Raw genomic sequence first — 25,545 nt, 5'->3', positions numbered from 1 at the left:
ACTGATAGGTCTTTGGACAGTGGGAGGAGACCAGAGGAAATACGCACATTCACCGGGAGGAATATACAAATCCCTTATAGACAGCGGCAGGATTGAACTCTGATGCCCCGCGCTGAAATAGCATCGTGCTCACGTCGACACGACCACCGCACCCCACAGCAGGTGTTGCTGCTGTACAGGTGCAGGTGAAAGCAGTTGCTATCATTGGCCTGGCCTGACCAAACAGTGGTAATGGCTGAAGACTTCTCAGTCGGGGTGGAATGTGCAAATGATACCCAGTGAGGGTATATAGAACATAGAAAGCCTACAGCACAATACAGGCCCTTTGGCCCACAAAGCTGTGCCGCACATGTTCTTACCTTAAAATTTACCTGGGGTTACCCATAGCCCTCTATTTTTATATAGTGGCTATCCATGTAAGGTCAGACAAAGAGATGGGCTTCTGTGAAAATCTAAGCTCTCAATCTATAAAGCAAAGGACAATAATTCACAGAAAAGGTCTTCATATAATGATTCATATACTTCCAATTGAGTAGAATAACATTTTGGGACCAAAAGAAAATATTGTAATAATATATTTGCATTAGAAGAGATTGCACTCTGCAGTGACCCATAAGATGACCGGATAAGAAGTTTTGGTATCAGATGAAGGGTGTTGAGCCTAATACCATGAAAACATTTGTATCTATTGTATTTATTGCTATGCATGGTACTTTAGGAATGACTTCCCCAACTCTGCTACGCCCTTACAAGCAAATAGTATTCAAGATTCCTCTGTTGCTCATCAAGAATGTAATCTCTCCAGTTTAAGATGAATCTACTAATTCTATCCCAGTTCATGGCTGTAGGATTCTGTACCTCCATATGGTCACAGTCTCAAAATGTGGGGTCAGCCATTCAGTACAAAGAGAAGAAACTTCTTCATGCGCAGGGCAGTGGGATATTTGGAGGCTCAGTCACTGAGTATGTTGTGAGTGGTTTTGGACCCCTTGTCTAAGGAAGCGTGTGCAGGCATTGGCGAGGGTCCAAAAGAGATTTGTGACAATAAAAGAGCTAACTTATCAGGTTTAGATGAACGGTCGGTGGGGGTGGGTGGGGGAGGACTCTTACTGAAACCTATCAAATGTCGAAAGGCCTAGATAGAGTGGACGTGGAGTGTTGTTTCCTATAGTGGGGGAGCCCAGGACCAGAGGGCACAAGCCCAGAATAGGAGGTTGTCTCTTTAGAACAGAGATGAGGAGAAATTTCTTCGGCTAGAGGAATCTGTGGAATTCATTAACACAAATGGCTATGGAGGCCAAGTTATTGGGTATATTTAAAGCAGAGGTTGATAGATTCTTGATTAATAAGGGTGTCAAATCATGGGGGAAGGCAAGAGAATGGGGTTGAGAAAAATGATAAATTAGCTATGATGGAATGGCGGAGCAGACTCGATGGGCCAAATAGACTAATTCTGCTCCTATGACTTATGCTTGTATGGTCTCAAGTTCAAGGCAGAGATTGTTAGATATTTGGATACAAGGGGGATCAAGGGATAAGGAATTGGTGAGGGGAAGTGACACTGAGGAAAAAGGTCAGCGACAGTTTAGTTGAATGACAGAGCAGGCATAAAAGGTAAAATGGCCAGGTTCTATTTCTAATGGCCAGCTTTTTTTTAAGTACTGACATAACTTGCTTCTCTTTTTCCAAAGATGAACGTGAAATAGAGACATTTGTCATCCAGGAACTGATTAGTTCCATTAGATAAGGCAGTTCTGATTTGACTAGCTTGATGAAGCTGCTCAGTGATGTCTGCAAAGCAGATCTCTATTCAGTTCATTGACTGTGGTCTGGTTCTGACCTTCTCTTGCTCTGGTTGCCCCATTGTCCAGAATTCCATCATCTGCTCCATTGGTGGGGTTATGTGAAGATAAGTGCACCGGACGCGTACAACTGTGTAGAATTTGGTGTCAGTAGTTTTAGATATATTTATAGGGCAATGTCATGTAAGATTGGATGCGAGTGTGCACTACCTGGGGAAGGCCATACCACGTCTGCAAGTCAAAATGAAAATAACAACTGTCTGAAAATAAATGTCAAAAAGTAACTCTCAGTGAGAATGATTCGGGAGCCTAAATGTCATGGGTATCATAGGTGAGTGAATTTAATAATGGGATGAAGAGAGACAGCAATGTATACAGCTTAGAGTACAACAGTAAGATACAAAAAAAATTCATGTATGAACTGAGTAGGAAAATGGATTTCAGTGTAGGAAAGTATGCGGTAATCACTCTGGCTCCAAGAGATTATAACCAAGCACTTTGTAAATAATAGAAATTTAGTATCAGTGATTATGGAAAGAAGTGTGGGGCCTGTGGACATAAATTATTAACATGTCATGAACAGGTGTAGAAAATACTCAGAAAGGTTAAGGTAATGTAATGATAGACCGTAAAGTATGGATTGGAATGTAATTACCCGGGAGTTACGCTACAGTTAAGTAGAGTTTTAAAGCATAAGACATAGGAGCAGAATTAGGCCATTCGGCCCATTAAGTCTGCTCCACCATTCCATCATGGCTGATTTATTAACCCTCTCAACCCCATTCTCCTGCCTTTTTCCCATAACCTTTGATGCCCTTACTAATTAAGGATCTATCAACCTCTGCTTTAAATATACCCAAAGACTTGGCCTCCACAGGCATCTGCGGCAATGAATTCCACAGATTCACCACCCCCAGTTAAAGAAATTCCTTTTCATCTCTGTTCTAAATAAACGTCCTTGTAATTTGAGGTTGTGTCCTCTGCTCCTAGATTCCCCTACTATAGGAAGCATTCTCTCCACCTACAGTATTCTCTATCTAGACCTTTCAATATTCAATAGGTAACTGATAGATCTGACGGTACCCAGATCACTGTGTGCATTTCTGGGTATCACACTGTGGGAAGGATCAATTAGTCCTGAAGGGAGTCTAATTTGAAGGAGTTGATTTCCTGAAGTTTAGATACTCAGTGGATGACTTGATTGAGGTTATTAACTTTAATCACAGGGAACTCAGAGAGGATGGAAAGAAACTACTTCTGTAGGTTGGAGGATCCAGGACTTGGGAACAAAGCACAAGAATTAAAGCCAGAACCGAGAGGAGTAAAGTTAGGCAACATTATTGCACACAAATGTGGAAAAGAGTTTAAGTCTCTTCCCCAATGACGTTTGGTCAATTGGTAATTCTACTTCTTTGATTGACAGCTTTTATTACAGAAATACACCGCAATTGCCAATGGCAGGAGTTGAAACGCAGTTCAAGATGGTCCCGTTGAGTGGTGGTATAGGCTGAGAGCCCTAAGAAAAGTTGGAAGTGAAACAAGTTGCAGAAAACTAGGGAAGGGGCAGAAGGCTTCCATGATAAATCATGAAATAAAAACATTATCACTGTTTGCTTGTATTCCTTCCCCTTCCCCTTCCCCCAGGTTCTTATAAACACTAGAGATTTCACAGATGCTGGATATCCAGAGTAACACACACAAAATGCTGGAGGAACTCAGCAGGCCAGGCAGCACCTATGGAGAGCAATAAAGAGTCAACATTCCTACAGGACCCCTATCTTCTTATTTCGGCTTCTGCCTCCTTCCTTTTCAGTCCTTTCATATCCAGTCCAGTATTTTGAAAGGCTATCTTATTCATAATAAGAGTTAGGCTGTGATCAACCGCTGTAGGGAAAGATTATGTCCTGTTTACCCATTCTGTTGGAAGTTACACATAGTTTTGTGTATTGCTCTGTAAAGGCTGTCAGAGATGACTTCACCACATCAGACGTGGTCAGACCTGGCAGGTGATGGAAGTCACAGAACTTCGCAGTCACCTCATTCCCACCGTTCCCTCAGTTCATTGGTACTTTGAGCACAGTGGAGACCTGTTCAGTTCCAGCTGGCCCTGTCTCTTCATGGCATCACCTGGAAAGACGATGGAGGCAAGTAATCAAAAGAAATGAAAGGAAGAGGGCAAATGATTTGCTCATGAGAGAGAATAAAACTTTACTGTCATACTGAGGGTCTGATTGGTGCAAATTGGCTGCAACTTCTCAACACCTAGAAGAATGGACTGTTTTATCAAGAATAGTGAACACCCGAGACAATCCTAACTCCTTTGTGTAAACTGGCCAAATTTCTAATAATTAATAATAATGTATCATATTAACTAGCAGCTAGAAGAATGAATGCAGCAAAACCAGACCTATAAATGGTAACAGGAACTCCAGGAAGTCGACACCATATAACCTGCCTACCACTTGTTTGAATATATTATAAAAATGACTTCTAAAGCTAGACTTTGCAAACACTATACTGATTCCTTCTTTTACAGGGACATTTTAGTAAGCACACAACTCTATAATGTGAAATGAAGCAGCAGATTTTACATGAAGCTAGATTACATGGTCATTTTGTACTGGAGGCACGAAAGAGTGCAGATTTTGTGCTGTTTAGCATATCTTCCATCTCTGCACTTCTTGCAAATATTGTCATCAATATCAGAATCAGGTTTAATATTACTGAAATATGTTGTGAAGTTAGTTGTTTTGCAGTAGCAGTACAGTACAATAGGTAAAAATACTATAAATTACAATAAGAAATGCAATAAAAATTAAATTAAATGCAAACAATTCAAGCTGTTGCGTATACTGCAGACAAACATTTTACTGTTGGATCTGCATTTGCAGCTACAATATGAACAGCAACTACAACACTAATAAATCATTATTTTAGGAAATGTCCCAAGACTAAAGACCCAAAGATGAGGCAAATAGAAATTAAAAGGTCCTTGGTAAAGTAAGTTTGGAGAGAGTTTCTTCAGAGAGGGTCATGAAGGAATTTGATATCATCCATGAACTGACAACAAAAACATATTCATTATTCTTTTAACTCGTTTGTTGTTTCTAGGACCTTCTGGGAAGAAAATGGTTGCCTTATTTGCCTAACAAAGTAAGAGTACACTTCCAAATGGCTATAAAGCTTTTTAAAAATTCTAAGACTATGAAATACACAGTTTATAAATACACATTATTTTTGTTATCAACACACCTCATAAGTTTAAACAATGTTACTTAATTCTGCATTGGCTATTTCTACTCTTTTGAATGAATTGAATTGACTTTATTTCTTACATCCTTCACGTACATGAGTAAAAATCTTTATGTCTCCGTCTAAATATGCAATGTGCAATCATAGTATTTTATAATAATTTATAATAAATAGAACAGTCAATGTAACATAGAATACACTCAAATCAGCGTGAGTTCATCAATCTGATGACCTGGTGGAAGAAGCTGTCTTGGAGTGTGTTGGTCCTGGCTTTTATGCTGCGGTACTGTTTCCCGGATGGTAGCAGCTGGAATAGATTGTGGCTGGGGTGACTCAGGTCCCCAATGATCCTGTGGGCCCTTTTAACACCTGTCTGTGTAAAAGTCCTGAATCATGGGAAGTTCACAACTACAGATGTGCTGGGCTGTCCCCACCACTCTCTGCAGAGTCTTGCGATTAAGGAGGTATAAAGTCAAGTCAATTCAATTCAATTTTATGGGAAAGGATTTAAACTTTCTGAATCATACTTGATGTGTTACGTCTATGACATACTTCTATGAACTTCCTCTGTCCCGGCCATGACCGTTGTTAAAATAGACCATTCACCACAGGTCTCGTGTCTAACCTACAGGTGACAAAGAATGTGCAGGATTTTTAATATAAAAGAAATTTCCAAAACAATTCATGGATCTTTTATCATTAACTGGCGCGTGCCAAAGGCAATATATTGCAAGGATTGACTAAAAGCTGAGGCAAAGCACAGGGTTTTAAGGATGTTAAAAGGGAGAAGAATGGAGCAAAAGGATTACAATGCCGTGCTGTAGGTCAAAACGGCTAAAGGCATGGCTGCATTAGTAGGATCCATGGAGGAAGAAATTCATAAGGTAGGACAAAGGGCACAGGAATACTGAGAGATGTGGTGTTGTGGGAATTTTGGAATGCAAGGCAACCATAATTGTATTGGTAAACAGTGAAAGTTCTTCAGTTTGGTACAATTGGGAGTTGGCAGATTTTCTCAACTATCGAATGTTATTATTAATATCTCAATATTCATATAATTCAACCTTTTTTGACGTTACACTGTAGTCAGAATCAGAATCAAGTTTATTATCAGTGCCTTATTTGACCTTCGATTTGTTCTCCTTCCCCTCCCCCCACCTTCTTATTCTGGCTTTTTCCCTGCCCCTTTCCTATCCTATCCTGCTGAATGGTCATGGCCTGAAATGTCTACTGTCTATTCACCTCCACAGATGCTGCCTGACCTGCTGAGTTCCTCCAGCATGTTGTATTTCCAGCAAGAGAATCTCTTGTGTTCATGATGAGAAATTTGTTGTTTTGCAGCAGCGGTATGGTGAAAAGACACAAACTCACTACAAATTACAAAATAAATAAACAGTGGAAAAAAGAGGGAATAATGAGGTGTTTCTGGGTTCACAGAGCTTTCAGAAGTCTCATGACAGAAGGGAAGAAGCTGGTCCTGAATATGCATTAAAGTACATTGTTTGGTGACCCAGGGGATGTTTAAAGGGAAGGTGGCGACTGGGGCCCTGATGAGTGGAAAGATACTGTGGTAATCATCACCTGCTGTTTATGGTCTGCAGTTTTACTGACAGAAGCATGGATACAGACTGCCTGAAGCAGGACTGGCAGTGGATTAGTCCTGGAGGAGTAAGTATCTCTGTGAATGGTGGCACCATGAAACTGGAAGTTTATCACGGTGTATCAAGTGAGATTTTACTTGTTTACATGGAAGTTAAAAGCCTTTGGTGTTATTTATAGAATTTTGAATTTTCTGATAGTTCGCTTTATTATGAAATGTTCCAAAATGGCTTCAGCCTTCATACCACTATGATCACTTCACAGAAGTCATTGAGTGAAGGGTCAGGAGAGATTTGGGTTACAAAGGCGTCATAGGTATCCACTTTATTGGACTAAAGGGTTTCATAGACTTATAGGACGGACTGCAATTTAACTTACGTAAAATATTTGGAAATTTACTTTCTCCATTTCAAATGAGTCAACAAATAAGCGCTTCAAGCTGGAGTTAATTTTGCCTGTAGAGCGAAGATTTACTCTCCTATTAAAAGGCGGGATCGCGGACTGTCAATCAAGGCAGGTTGCCTGGCAACAATGGAATCAAGTAGAGAGGCAACCAATTGGAAAAAAGTGTAATGCATGGCGCGCCAATGAGATGAAGGGCTGGTCGGCAAGGTGGGCGGGCCCGGGGCTGCAGGTCTTGTCAATCACTCGCTGTAAGGTTTGGGGAGGCGGAGGTCGACTCGACAGGTGAGATCGCGGATCGCTCACCTGGCGCACTGTTTTTGGTGCTCCTAACAGGGACGGGCGCGCTGTCTTAAGCAGCTCCGGATAGTTTTCAAAAACAACCATCCCGAGATCGTGGAGGATAAGAATTTAACGTCGTGAAATCAACTTATCTTTGGAAAAGGCAAGATGTTTAAAAAGAAATCTAGAAACATAACACCGCCCACCAAGTAAGTGATTCACTATTTGCACAAATGCATTTTAGTTATTGCTATATTCAGCGCATACCATATTTATATACTGATGTAGTTCATAATTTTTTAAATGTTTTCAATAATGTTTTTAGTTCTACGGCTGGTTTCCTTTAAGACCGACCCCATACGAATAGTAGTTAGATGTTGGACACAAAAGTCTCGAATTAGTATAATATCCCACTTAATGATCGTTCGCTGTTGCTGCCCTGTGTAAATGCTGGTTATTGATCAGACTACTGAACTAATGAATTCTTATATAGGTTCCAAATTTCTCAGTACGACTACGACCGTCTTCAAAGGGATTAATTAAAGTTTCCAATAATATTCACTTTTATTTCAAATTTTATAAATCACGTTTTTTCTGTATGGAAGTTGCCTGATTGAATATGGGTTTCATGCATCCTTTAAACTCCAAAGGGTGCGGCCACGTTGAAAACTTTTTCAGGAAGCCTAATTTATGGGCGCATTCAAGGCTGTGTGTCTCAGCTTAAAAAAACACCGTCTGAACTGTAATTACCCTTAGCCCCGAGTATTAATTGTTATCCGTCTCTCCCTGCACTTGAAGGAGACCACAGAAACGATGTTGCTCCGCTGTCCGGTTAGTGTACGTGGACTTCATATCCAAGTAGACGCGTGGATTGATCCAGGATTGCCTAGTGAACTAGTAATGTGTTTTTGCAGGTAGATAAATTCGCCTGAGCTGTCAAAATTCTAATACCTTGTAGTGGGTGGGGTTCACTGTTCAAGGCTACACCACACCAAACGATTAACTAAATAAACGTAGCACAGAAATTTAATTCTAGAATCAAACTCCCAACTTCAGTGCTCGCTCTCCGCTGCCAGATGAGTAATTGGATTTAATATCACACTCACTAAATCTTCGCTGATAACTAATCTGATTCAAGTGAAACCAATGAAACCGGTATGTTTACAACTGAATAGATGAATATATAAATTCCGATAGGAATGATTTTTGACCCCACCCTCTGCAGGTGTGACCTGGATTTGAGAACCACCATCACCATTGCTATGTTGTTGGTCAGAATACACTGCATTCAGAGTTCATGTCCATAAAACCAGGAAGTTTGATCCTTTTAAGATTTTATATGTGTGTGTGTGTGTGTGTGTGTGTGTGTGTGTGTGTATTTTTTTCATTCTGTGGGCAAACAGTTAAAGTGCACTTGTTGGATGAGCTCCTCGTTGAGATGAGGGGCTCGACTCGTTTGTGCTTTTGGGAAAAGGGGCAGGAACAATGTACATTGGTAATTTAAAACAAAATGTGTTAAGTGCATTCCATGTAAACACAAGGGATCCTGCAGATGCTGGAAGTCCAGGGTAACACACCCAAAGTGCTCCAGGAACTCAGCAGGTCAGGCAGCATTTATAGGGAGAAATAAAGAGTTGATGTTTCAGGCCAAGACCCTTCATCAGGACTGGAAAAGAAATTTGGGGCTGGGGGGTGGTGGTTGGAAGGAATACCAGATGGAAGGTGATAGGTAAACCCAGGTGCTATCCACCTTCTTATTCTGGTTTTGTCCACCTTCCTTTCAAGTCCTGATGAAGGGTCACCGTCCAAAACGCCTACTCTTAATTCCTCTCCATAGATGGCTTCTGACCTGCTGAGTTCCTCCTCCAGCATTTCGTGTATGCTGCATGTCCGTTTCCATCAGAAAAGTATGTAGTTAATGTCTGGGTGGATCCTTTCACTGAACAGGTTCTTTGTTGCTCTTCTAGTTCCAGCTTCTTTGTTCATCGGTAAATTTAATTGTTTCTACCTTTGGCAGTCATGCCTTCAGCTGCTAAGATCCCAAATTCTGGAATTCCCTGCCCCCCCCAAATGCTTCTGCCTCCCTTTTCTTCTTCAAGTGTTCCTTAGAGGTGTTTCTTTGATAAAGCTTTTGACCCCCCCCCCCCGCCTGCCCACCTTAAGTTCTTTATTTGTGAAACTTCAGAGAAAGGCCTTCAGTTGTTTTGATGCACCGAGGTTGTTAATTGGAAATTATATGATGAATTCTCTCTAAATGCCATAAACACTGACTACTTCCAGCATTCTTTGTTTTTATTTTCATTATTAATAGAAATTGTGTTGCTCTAACAGAGAGGACCCCTTTCTTTTTCTTTTTCTCCCTCTATCCCTCTCACTATACCCCCTGCCCACCCTCTGGGTTTTCCCCTCCTCCCCCTTTTCCTTCTCCCTGGGCCTCCTGTCCCATGATCCTCTCGTATCCCTTTTACCAATCACCTGTCCAGCTCTTGGCTCCATCCCTCCCCGTCCTGTCTTCTCCTATCATTTTGGATCTCCCCCTCCCCCTCCCACTTTCCAATCTCTTACTCACTGTTCCTTCAGTTAGTCCTGACGAAGGGTCTCGGCCTGAAACGTCGACTGCACCTCTTCCTACAGATGCTGCCTGGCCTGCTGCATTCACCAGCAACTTTGATGTGTGTTGTGAAATTCCAGCATCTGCAGATTTCCTTGTGTTTGAAGACCCCTTTCTGTATTCTTGAGAGCAAAACTATTTGTTGATTTATGATCTAACCAACTTTTATGTGGTGCATAGTTCTAGGTGTATCCCACAGAACAGCACAACAATTGTAGATATGAAAGATTTTGTCTCCTTCTGCATGAGGTTTCAGCAGCTCAATAACTTGCTAAGTTAATTTCTTAGGAAGTCTGTTGAAAGGCCGAGATAGAGTGGACGTAGAGAGGATGTTTCCTATAGCGAGGGACCAGAGGGCACAGCCACAGAATAGAAGGACATCCCTTTAGAACAGATGTTAGAAGGAAATTTCATTAGCCAGAGGGTGGTGAATCTGTGGAATTCATTGCCACAGATGGCTGTGGAGGCCAGGTCATTGGATATATTTAAAGCGGATCTTGATAAGGTATTGATTAGTAAGGGTGTCAAAGGTTACGGAGAAAAGGCAGGAGAATGAGGTTGAGAGGAATAATGAATCAGCCATGATGAGAAGGTGGAGTGGACTCAACGGGCCAAGTGGACTAATTCTGCTCTGGTGTCTTATCGTCTCCTGGTCTTACGAAAGTGTATAAATGCTGAAGGCTATTTGAACTTAAGCACCTTGAGACAGGTTGCTGTGTTGAATGTGTTAAATAAATCCAAGCTGTTATCAAGGGTAAAAGATAAGACAATCAGCACTGGACTTTAGAAGATAAACTGTATTTTAGGATTATACTGAATTTTCTTGAGAATGTTACACAACCAATAGGCAAAAGCAAAGCAGTGAATCTTACCCATTTGGATTTCAGGATGGATTTGACAATTTGTTTTATTATTGTCTGATTGATTGACTATGAGAGGAATGACAAAATATTCTGTCTGAAATGACGAAGCACGTTGATCTTTTGCAGTCTGGATACCACTCACCAACACAATTTCTCCTTACCATCTTTAAAAAGGACTTGGAGAAATAGAATACTGCCCACAGGATCCAGATTTGGGAAAGGCACCACACTTGGACAAAAGTCAAACATATTGCCATGTATGCCATGATTCCAATTTATTTAAGCCTATCATCCCTGCTGGGGCACAGGCCACTGGCAGCAGCTCAGTGGATCAGTCTTTCAAGTTGTCCCCAGGTGTAGCCCATCTTGGTGTATCCTTCCTGTCCCAGGGATGAGGTCTTTGTGCTTCTGTTGGTGTTTTCATAACTCTGGGTTATCACGGGATGGGGTTGCTGGCCCTGTGCCCAGGGGTCTCCTCCTTTTGTAGCCAGGCTTGGGGCAGTCCATGATTCTAAGGGACCTAGAAAATCTCAAGGCTGCAATACAGATGGAATTCATAACAGTTCAGTGTTAATCAAGTTCGCATAAAACATTGGAATGTGGTGCACATGCATTAGAGTAAAGGAGCAAAAAGGGATCAACTTTTGGTGAATGGATCATCAAAATTATTGATTTGGTTATTAAGAGAAGCTATTAATTCTAAACTGTACAATATGTATAAATACAGAATCAGTCAATTCGTAGCACGGTAATCTTTTCAATTATTCAAAAATGTCATGTCGGGGACCAGTGGGACTGGACAAATTCTGTTGCATTTACAGAATTTTTAATAGTGTTTTGAGGATTAAATTCTGTTTTGACTTGGCGATCTGTATGTGGAATACAAAGGCTGTAAACAGTGAATGTAGAGGAATGTTACCAGGTGTCTCCAGCTTTGTAAAGCTTCACAGGTTAGGCAGCATTCTCAATGCAGGCCTCAAGTACTGACACTGGTGCCAAGCCTTTCTCCAAAAATCAAAACCCAGCTTAACAAACTAATGCCACCATACAAATCTCTGACTTGATCTTTCTACATCTGTTGTATTATGCAAACCATACCGATAATTTGATAGGCAATGTGCAACATACAGTATATGGGATGTAATTTTCTACAAAAGTTGTGATTGCACTGGGCTTTCATATTAACACACAGGCAAAATGTTCTAAAGAAATTATAAAGAAAATCAATATTACATAAATATTTAACAGTATGGTAGTGAGTTGTAAGCTAATTATTTTTAGCATTTGAATTATTTAGTATTATCATTAACTTTAATCCCTAATGGCCAGATTTCATTGTTCGGACTATTCTGATTTTGATTGATGGCCCAGTTAATGGAATCTTTAATGGCTTTGCCCAGAACTTGATGGGCAAATTATTTTACCATTCCAATTAATAATGACACATTTAACCTAGTGGAAAATGCAAAAATCATCGATCACAGTTCTTAAGCTCGTTAAAGGAAAGTAAACTTTATAATTGCATCTTGCAAAGCTTTTCTAAACCCATTTTACAGACAATGAGGTGCACTCAGTGGCCAATTTTTTAGGTACAGGGGTGGAATCTGGTGAGATCTTCTGCTGAGGTAGCCCATCCACTTCAAGGTTTGACGTGTTCTGCATTCAGAGATACTTTTCTGCTCTTCTCCACACCACTGTTGTAGCATGTGATTATTTGAGTTACCATCAGTTTGAACCAGTTTGGCCATTCTCTTCTGACCTTTCTGATTAACATGACACTTTCACCCACAGAATTGCCACTCTGTTTTTTTTTGTTTTTCACATCATTCTCTGTAAACTCCAGAGCAGGGCTTCCCAACCTGGGGCCCATGGACCTCTAGCTTAATGGTACTGGTCCATGGCACAAAAAAAGAGGTTGAGAACCCCTGCCCTGGAGACCATTGTTCATGAAAATCCCAGAGCAGCAGTTTCCGAGAAGCTGAAACCACCCTGTCTGACACCAACAATCATTCCACAGGCAAAATCACTTGGATCACATTTCTTCCCCATTCTGATATTTGCATTGAGTTGCTGCCACATGATCAGCTGACTAGATATTTGCATTAATGAGCAGGGGTACAGGTGTCTCTAATAGTGTGGCCACTTTATGGGTTGAATGCTGTAATTTAACAGAAGTAAAAATTCATCCCTGCTTTGGATGGGAATAGTATGTCTGACCAGTCTTTTATTGGCAAGGATGAATTTATAAGTAAAAGTGTCTCATCTTTGATTTGGCCTCTCCAAATTCTATGGACATTGCAACATGTTTATTGGAGAGGAAGTGATTAACGAAACATGGGTTGTAGTTTCATGCCCCTTGCAAAGATTTGAATGATCTAGGTTAGCAGCCCAATGCAAGAGTGCTGCTCTAGTCAGAGGTGCTGTAGTTTGGATGAGCAATTAAACTAAAGCCTCACCTACTCTTTAAAGGAGATGAGAAAGATCCCAGGCAACTATTTTGAAGGATTAAATAGAAAGTATTCCTGGTATTATACTTGACCAACCTCACTAAAATGCTAAGCTGGTTGTTATTGCTATATTTAGAATCTGGGGTAATACAAATTTCTTGCCTTCACTTCAAATACTTATCCTATGGTCTATCTGACTGCTTCATAAAGCACTATATAAACAAATGTTCTTCCTGTTTTTACTCTGTTTATATGGCATAGAGCATAGAATAGTACAGCACAGCACAGTACAGGCCCTTCGGCCCACAATGTTGTGCCGACCCTCAAACCCTGCCTCCCATACCCCCCCCCACCTTAAATTCCTCCATATACCTGTCTAGTAGTCTCTTAAATTTCACTAGTGTATCTGCCTCCACCACTGACTCAGGCAGTGCATTCCACGCACCAACCACTCTCTGGGTAAAAAAACCTTCCTCTAATATTCCCCTTGAACTTCCCACCCCTTACCTTATATATTTACACAGTGGTCGTAATACATTACCTTTAAGCTAAGAGAAAATCTGAAAAATTTATAAAAATGCAGAAGCTAATGATGAGACAGAAAGTTCTGGGAAAGTGCAGCAGGTTAAGCAGCAAATCTGGAGAGGAAAAAAAGCAGAAGTTAATGTTTCTGGTCAAAGGTCATTCATCAGAACTAAGACATGTTCCACCTGAAAAATTATCTCTGATTCTCCTTCCACTTGCTGAGTTTTTCCAACATTTCTGTTTTTTATAATCTCTCAACCTATATGAATCCTTAATCCTATGTAATGTCACTGGTGCTCCTCACATGGAGGGAGACACTATGATATCTCCTCCAGGTCATTTTGAGTCACTCCACAAACTGGCACTTCCTGGTGTGAGTTATGCTTGTGTTGATGAAGAACCTGCACAAGGAAATTTACTATTCTTGAATATCAAGTAACTCAGTTAGCAGTTCTAGACCATATTCCTGCCTCATTCAGCCATGGAAATTTACAGTTCAGTAGAGGCTCACCTACTACCCACACTATGTGCAAGAAGAGATAGTGAAGCTTTTCCCACATTCCTGCCCTTGATGTCTAACTTTGCAGATCCTAGTCTTCCTTGTTCATCTTGGTATTCTTTAAATGTTGTGAACAGTTCTGCCTCTGCCACTCTCAGCCAGTGAGTTCCAGGTGCCACAGCTCTTTGAAAGGACATTTTCCCTCTACTGATTAGTAGTCATCGTAGCATAACGGTTAGAGTAACACTTTACAGTGCCAACTGTAAGATCAGAGTTCAATTCCCGCTACTGTCTGTAAGGAGTTTATATCTTCTCCTTGTGACTACATGGGTTTCCTCCAAGTCCTTTGGTGTTTTTTGCCAGATTCCAAAGACATATGAGTTATGTTAGTAAATTGTGGGCATGCTATGCGGGCACGGGAAGCACGGCGACACTTGCAGGCGGCCCCCAGCACATCCACAACGCAAAAGGATGCATTTCAATGTATCTGCGACAACTAAAGCTTATCTTTACCTTTGAGTGTCTTAAGTCTAAGATCCCTCTTATTTGACGTCTCTGCTAAGTCCTTGTAGACGACCTATACTTAAACATTCTTTGCTTAAATTTCACTTCAGCTACTTTTGTTTCAATGACTCCTCAATACTAAACTTCTCCATCCTTGTGTAACATCTTTGTGATCTACAAATGTACTTCTGCAGTGCTGTCACCTCTTTCCAACACAAGACTCTAGCTGTGGCCACATTTATAAAGTAGTCACGCAGGATTTTGACCCGAAACATCAACATTTCCTTTCCTTCCACAGGTTTTTGGCGACTTGCTGAGTTCCTCCAGCAGCCGGTTTGTTGCCCCATATTCCAGCATCTATAATCTCTTGTTTTCCTCTAGCTGTGGCCCAACTCTTTCATTGTACCATTTCAGTACGTTAGTTTCCCGTCTGCTTTTGAACTTAAATTCAGTAGGATCAGTGAACCTGCTTAAACATGTTCCTGACAGTTTTTATTTAATTGCTGTTTCTGTTATGTTAAGCTATACTATAATGTTATAACAGTGTTAATACCTATAGGATCTAATTTCATTTGTCAAAAGCTTGCACCAACCTATCAGCCTGAAGATTACCTATATCATCAGTAAAATACTAAAGGCTTTTGTGCATTGTGGGATCTTGTAAATTTAGCAGCAGCAACTATCTTTTCAATAACATAGAACCATAGAAACTACAGCACAGAAACAGGCCCTTTGGCCCTTCTTGGCTGTGCCGATGAGGGGGAATAAAAGCTATTTCTCTGGGTTTATTTTAATTTTCTTTATCATGGTTCCTTTTGATCTTAAAATGGTCAGACTTGGTTTTCAAGGTCTCTGATGTTTTCTGAAAACCCTCCGTGGGCTCACTGCTTCCAAACATTGAAACGTCTTGCTGTTCTAGAACCATCTAAGCATTCAGCAGTTCAGACTGTTTGCAAATTACGGATTTTCACTGCTCCATCACCAATGCCCTAGCCTTTAGTCAGCTGCCATTGCCCTATATGACTATCACAAACATGAGAAAATCAAGGGTTTCAAAGGTACATTTAATGTCAGAAAAATGTATACAATATACATCCTGAAATGCTTTTTTGTCACAATCATCCACGAGAAACAGAGGAGTGCCCCCAAAGAATGAATGACAGTTAAATGTTAGTACCCCACGGCAACCCCCCTCCAGCTCACCTCCCTCCTGCACGTAAGCGGCAGCAATCAACGATCCCCCGCTCCCCCCACCAGTTTAAAAAAAAACATTGGTACCCACCACCGAGCACTTAAGCATGCAGCATAGCAACAGTAAAGATACAGACTTGCAGTACCCCAAAGACCACTCGTTCACCCAGTATTTGGCATACCACAGGCTTTCTCTCTCTTTTCACAGAGAGAGGGGAGACATAACAAACAACTCACTGATTTACAATGTTAAAAATCTATTGTGTCGCTTTTTCCAGGCTCTGTGCCCAAAGATCTCGGGTCTCTGGGCACACAGCCAGAGAGCTTCCGCCTCCCACGATATACTGATTTCCTGCCGAGACACCGACCTTCGGTCCGCCCGTCTCCAAAATCACGAGATCCTGGAGCTCCGAAGGTGAGCTAATCTCTTAGGCCGCATCTTTGGTGTATCAAATAACAGCCAGTCGTGAAACCCAGAGAGCTGGTTCCATTCCTGCAAAAACTGAAGTCAGTGTGTAACTCCAGTTCAGGGTTTTCAAAAGAGCCCCGAAAGGGAAAAATAGAGATATTAAAGATGGAAGTAGAGCTGTTTCTGAAGATGCAAGGGGAGTTGCTGTAGGGCGCCATTGTCTCCTCCTAAGCTGCTCCTCCAAATGCTGTAAATCCAAAGCAACACACAGACACACACAATGCTGGAGAAACTCTGTAGGCCAGGCAGCATGTATAGAAAAGAGTAAATAGTCCACATTTTGGTCCTGATGAAGGATCCTGGCCTGAAACATACATCTGCTGTGAACGCCTGGCCTGTTGGGTTCCTATAGCATTTTGTGTGTGTTGCCTCACATACAGGAATTCCCTTCCAGAATCTCTCAATGTCTTTCCTCCTTTGAGACACTTGTTAAATCAAGCCTAGTGTTTTAATATCTACCAATGTGACTTAAAACATGACACAACATACTAAAATGACTAATTTTCCCCTTCACTTTCTTCCTGGCAATTCGATGGGGTCACAGTTCCTGCACTAGACTTAGCATGGTGCAAGGATCCAAGAACTAATTCCAATATGGAAATGCAAAGGAAACTAAACATGAGGGAACCTCACTAGCAGCTCCCCACAGGGTAGTAGACTGTTGAAAAGTAAATGGTGTCCAGTGATGGTTTGGTTGGGATTTTCATCTTTGGTCACACAAGCACAGAATCTCTGAACCAGGTGAAATTTACCAGCAAGGTCTGAGTCCTCAATTGTCTTTTAACTGAGACGCACCCACACCACACCCAAAGCCAGAAAGTTTAGCAAAGTGAAAAACAAACTTGTATCTCTGTGGGTCACACAGCACCTGTAGAGGAGAATGGAATTGTTGACATATTGGGTCACAACCCTGCATCAGAACGCCTAACCTCAGCCCAAAATGTTGCCAGTTTCTTCTCCTTCACATATGCTGTTTGACCTGCTGAGTTCTTCCAGCAGTTTGTATTTTTTTTTGCTCAAGATTCCAGCATCTGGAATCTCTTGTCTCCACGCTCTGCAAAGACTACCTGACTGAGTCCAGTAGCCAAGGACTAATGATCTGTAAACCAGGAGATTCTGCAGAAGCTGGAAATCTTCAGCAACGCACACAAATTGCAGGAGGAACTCGGCAAGTCAGTCAGCATCTGTGAGGGGAATAAGCCGCTAATGATTTGAGTTGAGCCCCTTCATCGGGACTGGAAAGGGAGGAGACATAAATGAAAATAAGAAGTTGGGGCTAGCAAAAGGAGTACAAACTGGCAGGTGATACATGAGACCAGGTCAGGAGGAATGGGCTCTCCTTCTCCCTTCTTCTCTCTTTTTCTATTGCCTATTCTGGTTACCCTCTCATCTTTGTTTTTCTCCTCACCTGCCTATCACCTCCCCTTGGTTCCTCTCCTCCTTCCCTTTCTTCCATGGTTCACTGTCTGTTCCTATCAGATTCTTCCTTCTTCAGCCCTTTACCTCTTCCACCTATCAGCTCCCAGCTTCTTACTTCATCCCACCCTCACCTGGTCTCATCTATCACCTGCCACCTTGTACTCCTCCATCTTTTCCCACCTTCGTATCCTGGCTTCTTCCTCCTTCCTTTCTAGTCCTGATGAAAGTCTGAAATGTCAACTGTTCATTCCCTTCCATGGATACTGCCTGATCTGGTGAGTTCCTCCAGCACTGTGTGTTATTCAATTATCTGTGCATCTGTATAGCTGTCAATATTGGCTTATTCTCCCTTCCTTTCCATTTCTGATTAAGGATCTCAGCCCAAAACATTGACTATTCATTAATAACTGCTCTTGGCCCATCATTGAAATGTTCTCACAACCAATGCACTCACTTTCATGGACTCTTCATCTCATGTTCTCGATATTTATTGCTTATTTAATTATTTAGTATTTCTTTTTTGTATTTGCACAGTTTGTTGCCCTCTGAATGCTTAGTCAGACAATTCAGAAATGGGCCTGTGAGTTAGAAATGAGTCATTTCAGTTATGATATTTCCATAAGACCATAAGACAAAGGAGCAGAAGTAGGCCATTCGGCCCATCGAGTCTGCTCTGCCATTTTATCATGAGCTGATCCATTTTCTCCTATTTAGTCCCACTCCCCTGCCTTCTCACCATAACCTTTGATGCCCTGGCTACTCAGATACCTATCAATCTCTGCCTTAAATACACCCAATGACTTGGCCTCCACTGCCGCCCGTGACAACAAATTCCATAGATTCACCACCCTCTAGCTAAAAAAATTTCTTCGCATTTCTGTTCTGAAAGGGCGCCCTTCAATCCTTGTCATGCCCTCTCGTACTAGATTCCCCCATCATGGGAAACAACTTTGCCACATCCACTCTGTCTATGCCTTTTAACATTCGAAATGTTTCTATGAGGTCTCCCCTCATTCTTCGAAACTCCAAGGAATACAGTCCAAGAGCGGACAAACGTTCCTCATATGTTAACCCTCTCATTCCTGGAATCATTCTAGTGAATCTTCTCTGTACCCTCTCCAACGTCAGCACATCCTTTCTTAAATAAGGAGACCAAAACTGCCCACAGTACTCCAAGTGAGGTCTCACCAGTGCCTTATAGAGCCTCAACATCACATCCCTGCTCCTATACTCTATTCCTCTAGAAATGAATGCCAACATTGCATTCGCCTTCTTCGCTACTGACTCAACCTGGAGGTTAACTTTAAGGGTATCCTGTACGAGGACTCCCAAGTCCCGTTGCATCTCAGAACTTTGAATTTTTTTCCCCACTTAAATAATAGTCTGCCCGTTTATTTTTTCTGCCAAAGTGCATAACCATACACTTTCCAACATTGTACTTCATTTGCCACTTCTCTGCCCATTCTTCCAATCTATCCAAGTCTCTCTGCAGACTCTCCGTTTCCTCAGCACTACCGGCCCCTCCACCTATCTTCGTATCGTCAGCAAACTTAGCCACAAAGCCATCTATTCCATAATCTAAATCGTTGATGTACAATGTAAAAAGAAGCGGCCCCAACACTGATCCCTGCGGAACACCACTGGTAACTGGCATCCAACCAGAATAGGATCCCTTTATTCCCACTCTCTGTTTCCTGCCAATCAGCCAACGCTCCATCCACGTATGTAACTTTCCTGTAATTCCATGGGCTCTTATCTTGTTAAGTAGCCTCATGTGTGGCACCTTGTCAAAGGCCTTCTGAATGCTGGTTGAACTCAAGTTGGATGGTCTTTCATTGATTCTGTAATGGTTATTATTCTATAGATTTATTGACTGTGCCCACAAAAAAAATGAATCTCCGGGATGTATATGGTGATATATATTTACTTTGAACTTTGAATGTTATTCGCTTCCATAGATGCCACTTGAGTTGATGATGTGTGGAGTGACTCGGTCACAGACACGCACATCTCATTTGTGAAACCATGGCGCTCAGATCAAATTTCTGGCAGCCTCTTTTGCATGAGAAGCAGGAGGATAGTTACTTTGCTGCACCTGCCACACCTGCTCGTTGCTGCTGAGCCGTCGATGCTGGTTTTATCATAGAATAACTCTTTACACCTACACCCATTGCCTCAGTTCCCTGAATGTCTCGAGAGCAGATCTAGTATTGCAATCAGTCCTAAAGCTTACAGTACAGGTGGGGAAAAAATAAAAGCAATTTAAAACTGTGCCATATTGCACTTTGAGTTTCATCAGAATAATAGTGCAATTAATTGTTTTAATGCAAAGATCGCAATTTACCAATTTTATTTTAAAGTCCATCAGCTGTTGCTGGAGTATTTGACTTTACTCTCGCTCCTGGAGCAAACATAATTCCACCTGTCTATTGTTTCAGACAGATAATATAATTCTGGCCTTTTAACAAGGGAGGAGCCGCATTGATAACCATGCGAGGAATGCTCTGGGTGTGTCTTGCACAGCATATTAAAGCTGGATGTTGAAACCAATCTAACTTGAGTGAATGGTTTAACTCTTTGAGAACTGGAATTCCAAGTATGCCGTTGAATGGACAGGTGAATAATGGGGAGTGGAATGTCATTGGCTAGCTTAACTAGTTGGGTAAATAGAAACACCTAATGCCACACACCTGGTGAAAGTTGACTGCCAGCCTTCCATTCTAATAGGGAGAAGATCACAACAAATCGCTGAACACGAAGCAATCTCCCGCAGCTCTGTCAGACTGTAATTTGTGCAGGTTGGCCATTGCACCTCCTGCACCACAGTAGTGCACACAAAGACAAGGAACACGACTGGCTGCAGTGAGCCCTGGATTGATCTGCCAGAGATGCGAAATGCTGTCGCTCAGTCGTCCAGGGTACGGGAGGAGCAGGGTAAACACAGCGACAACCACTCATAGTACCTGCGGACATCATCTACACTGACGTCCCTGCAGGCATCAAGATCTGCTCGTAGACCATGCTCCTCATTCAGGCTCTGCATCCTCAGTGTTCACCTGTGCCAGGACCACAAGGGGGACTATAGGCAGTGGGCAGTGCCTTCCCCACTGGTGTGATTGCTCCTCAGAGGCACCTAGCGACCTCAGCAGATTGAGGGGCAGATCTAACAATGCTGTTTGCAAAGCATTCAATAACATGACGTGTGTCAGTGCTAATAAGGCTGATTCTGATTCTGAACTCCAGGCTCGAAGGACACCGAGACCTTCTCCTTTCTGCCCTGCCTAATGGGCTGGTGTTCTGGGGAAACTCTGATGCTCCCAGTACAGCAGGTACCGTCCCATGTGTAGTTGGGATTGGAGAGCGAGTCACTGAGCTACAGGTGAAGATGGTCCACCTGGAATGGATTCCAACACCTGCAACCCCTTTCCCTGTTACCCCCCACACCAAGGTGCACCCCATGCCCAAAATCAGTCAGGGGGCGGTTACCCAAACGATGGGCACTTTCGCCAGCCACAGGAGCCTCGGAACTCAGCAGAGTTAGACCTGGAAGTGCAGGCTTTCTCTCCCTCTTACTTATCCACAAACTGATGGATTGTGTGTGGCTGCTGGGTGATCGAGAATTGGCTGAATAGAAATCCAAAACTTCACCTGACAATAGTTACTTCAAGAAATTGTTGTAAAAGATGAAGCTAGCTTCTGATTTCTGGTGATGCCCAAAGTGTCAAGTGCAACGGAGCCTTTAGTGTATGCTTTATGTGCTTGAAGGTCTTTCCACCAACAATGGAGGAACTTCAGAGGTCACAGAGCAAGGGGCTGGGTGGTGGGGTGGAGGGGGGGTGTTAGATCCACAGGTGGGCAGGAATTGAAACAATGAAGGAAAGGATTATGCTGCTTTGCATGCTAGTCTTCAAGAATCCTGAGAAAGATGTGAGTGAATGTAGACCCCCAACACTCTGTGGACCTCCCTGGCTTTGTCACGTTGTCGTCTCTCCTGATCAGGACCCATTAACGTACCTACAGAATATAGGCAGCTCTTAAATATGGCTGGGCCCACAGGACTCTCAAGGGACAGAAAGACTGTGCACTCTAGACATGACCGCTAATTGCCTTGAAGCCATTTACTTGGCTTGAGCTGATGGACACAAGTGGCCTGTGTAGAAAATTCCCTTTGATTCTGGTTCTCTGGAGCAACTGGGCCTTGAAGGGAAGCAGCCAGTGACTATACTTACCCTCTTTCTCTTTGTACTGCCCCAGGAAATGAAAGTTTTATTGCCTTCACCAACTCCGATGCAGTGGTTGGAGTTGAAACATCCTGATAAGATCCATATTGCATAAGATTTTGGGTCTGATGATTGCCATGATCACCTGCACTCACTATTCAGACCACACACGGAGAGCGGACAGGGTACCACACATTGGCTGGCACCGTGTCCTAGCAACGAGAGATAGGGAGTGGTGTGGAAAGAGTGCAGGAGGAAACAACAAAATCTGCAGCGTAAGTGTGTATGCATTGAATTAAAGTAGAATATTAACCACACACTTAGTAAAGGATTGATTAATTCTTATGGTCTGTGGGTGGTGAACTTTATGGTGAAAGGTTTATCCTCAACAGACGGCAACAGGAAGAGTTCATGAGCAGTTCAACTGTGGTTGTATCCAGTAATATTTAACCCTCGTGTGCTGAGGGAAAAAAATGGCATGGCAATTTTTTTCAATAGTTAGGAGCAATTAGTGCTTCCAAATATTGTTTATAGTAAATGAGGCTTCCTGCTTTAATGAGTTTTGAAGGAGGTTAATCCATCAGATAGACTCAATGATTTAAATACCATTTGAGTGAACTGTGGAAGGACTAGAATGGCCAGAAAGTGAGTTTCATGTTGAAATACAACTTGGATGGGGAGTGTGGATTAGTCAGGCAGGATAAATATGATTGTGGATCAACTTTAACCCATCGATAAACTGATAAGGCAGACCTAATGCTAATTTTCCAAGCCGCTCGATATTTCCTCTCCATTGATGTGAGGAACATTGGGTGAAGTGGGAAAATGGAATGTTATCCTGTCCAGTCATCTGAAGGTTTCACACTCAGCAGGACTGATTAGAATCAGAATCAGGTTTGTTATTACTGACTATGTGGTGAAATTTGTAGTTTTGCAGCAGCAGTACAGTGCAATACATAAAATATACTATAAATTATAGTGATGTTTGTGTGTATGTATATATGAATGAAATTAAGTAGTGCAAACAGAGTTCATAGGTTGATTGTCAGTTGAGAAATCTGATGGCAGAAGGGAAGAAGCTGTTTCTAAAACACTGAGTGTACCTTTGTGCTCAGGTAGCTCTTTGGTGAGAAGGGAGCATGTCCTGGGGGATGGTGGTGGTCCTTAATGATGAATGCTGCCTTCTTTGAGGGATTGAAGATGTCCTCGATAGTGGGGAGGCTAGTGCCCATGATGGAGCTGGCTGAGTTTACAACTCTGCAGCTTTTTCCAATCCTGTGCAGTGGCCCCTCCGTACCAGATGGTGATGCAAATTGACTGATTTAAAGTGCTTCCCTGCAATACATGACAGAGCTAAGCTTTTTTTTTTATTTTGGCCTTTTGACCTCATCCCATGCCAATGTCCAAAGTGAGAATCTTCCAGTTTGTGAAGTGAATGAGTTTGTAGCTAGTCAGGCAATTTGGATTAAATATCGCTCCCTAAAGGTCAAAAGCAGATGAAGCAATCTGTGCCATTGTCTCGTTCCAGAGAAAGCTGTGGTTAGTGAATGCATCCATCAAATTCTTAGTAGCTTTCAACCTGAGCACTTGCCAAGTCCATAAAAGAAAACATTTTTGCTGCTGGATGCAATGCAATTGCTGAGCACAACAACATTTTCATTTCTTATTTATGTTTTCCTAGCAGTTTTAAAGGCTATATTCATTAAAACTGTATTCCAAATATTCCATTTACCATTGAATGGGCACGTGGCCAAGTGGTTAAGGCACTAGTCTAGTGATCTGAAGGTCGCTAGTTTGAGCCTCAGCTGTGGCAGCGTGTTTGTGTCCTTGAGCAAGGCACTTAATCACACATTGCTCTAGTGTCTGTGCGAGGAGTGGCGCCCCACTCAGACTTCCAATCTGCACCTTGTAAGGCATGAAAATGCCCGACGCAGGCCTCTCATGGTCCAAGTCGACATTCCCTTCCTCCCTCCCCTACCATTGAATGGAAGGGTTCTAGATAACTGGACGGGTGGATAGAAAGCTGCAAATACAGAGCACGGAAGCAGATCATTTGGCCCAATGGCTCTATGCTGGTCTTTATGTTCCACTCTCCTCCCATTTTCCCCAATCTAAACCATTCAGCATTGCACTCCATTCTGTTTTTCTTGATTCTCTTCACCCTGCTCTTCAATAAACTGAAAACAATTCAGCTCAAGGACTCCTTGTGGTAGAGAGCTGCACATTCTGACCAGTCTTTGGGTAAGGATGTTTGTCAGGTAATTATTCCATTCTCTGACTTGTATTCTCTCTGGGTTTTTTTTTGTTTATTTTCTTGCCCTGTAAGTGCGTCTTTCTCCTAGAAAACCCACTTAATCTCTCCTGCCCCCCAGGTCAGAGAAGCTGACCTTGTTGATGATCTTATGACAGTGGTGCCTGGTTATGTTACTCTCCACAAAAGAAAGGGCTCGGTGACTATTTTACACAACCCATAGGAAACCAACTGAAGAGTACTTAAGACAGAGCAACTCAACTTTTTTTCCACTCTGTGAGGATCTCATTTCTGCTCTTCAAGGCTAATCTTCAACAGTCTGCAAAACTGAGGCTCTACTATATCAGTAGGATACTGATGGCATGGAGATGGTCTGATTCATGGAATCGGAGACATTCACAGCACAGGAGGAGACAATCTACCCATTGTAATCTTGTCACCTGAAGAAGCTGATACAGATTAATGCTATTTTCAAGCTCCCTCTCAGTTTTCAGTCCTGTGGCTCGTGCAGTTTCGAGTGCTGATCCAGGCAATTCTTAAATGGACCAAGGTTCTCTGCCTTCACCACTGATCAGAATCAGGCTTTTTTTATCACTGACATATGTCATGAAATTTGTTGTATTTGTAGCAGCAATACAATGCAGCACATTGAAAAATTGGTATAAGTTACAAATAAAACAAATAGTGTGAAGCAGAAGTGTGAGATAGTGCTCCTGAACCATTCGGAAATCTGGTGGTGGAGGGGAAGAAGCTGATCGTAGAACATTAAGTGTGGGTCTTTAGGCTCCCCTTCCCTGATGGTGCAAACAAGAGGATGGCATGTCCTAGATGGTGAGGGTCCTTAATGATGGATGGTGCCACATTCTGGAGAAACATAGAATATAGGTGCAGGAGTAGGCCATTTGGCCCTTCGAGCCTGCACCGCCATTCAGTATGATCATGGCTGATCATCCAACTCAGAACCCTGTACCTGCCTTCTCTCCATACCCCCGATCCCTTTAGCTACAAGGGCCTTATCTAACTCCCTCTTAAATATAGCCAATAAACTGGCCTCAACTGTTTCCTGTGGCAGAGAATTCCACAGATTCACCACTCTCTGTGTGAAGAAGTTTTTCCTAATCTCGGTCCTAAAAGGCTTCCCCTTTATCCTCAAACTGTGACCCCTCCTTCTGGACTTCCCCAACATCAGGATGGAGGCGACTGAGTCCC

The 25,545-nt window shown here is 42.3% G+C and overlaps 1 protein-coding gene across 1 annotated transcript in view; it reads left to right on the top strand.

Annotated features, from left to right (window-relative positions):
• The first annotated feature begins 7,317 nt into the window (after positions 1-7,317).
• Positions 7,318-25,545, top strand: part of ppl (periplakin) — an 86,302-nt gene continuing 68,074 nt past the window's right edge. Inside the window, exon 1 of the mRNA XM_072268930.1 lies at positions 7,318-7,546. Within this exon, the coding sequence (XP_072125031.1) occupies positions 7,506-7,546 (41 nt within the window). The 5' untranslated portion in view covers positions 7,318-7,505. The remainder of the gene's footprint in view (positions 7,547-25,545) is intronic.

Source organism: Mobula birostris, chromosome 9 (assembly GCF_030028105.1).
Source record: "Mobula birostris isolate sMobBir1 chromosome 9, sMobBir1.hap1, whole genome shotgun sequence".
NCBI lineage: Eukaryota > Metazoa > Chordata > Chondrichthyes > Myliobatiformes > Myliobatidae > Mobula > Mobula birostris.
The sequence above is the reverse complement of the archived record's forward strand: the minus strand, read 5'-3'. Positions and strand labels throughout refer to the sequence as shown.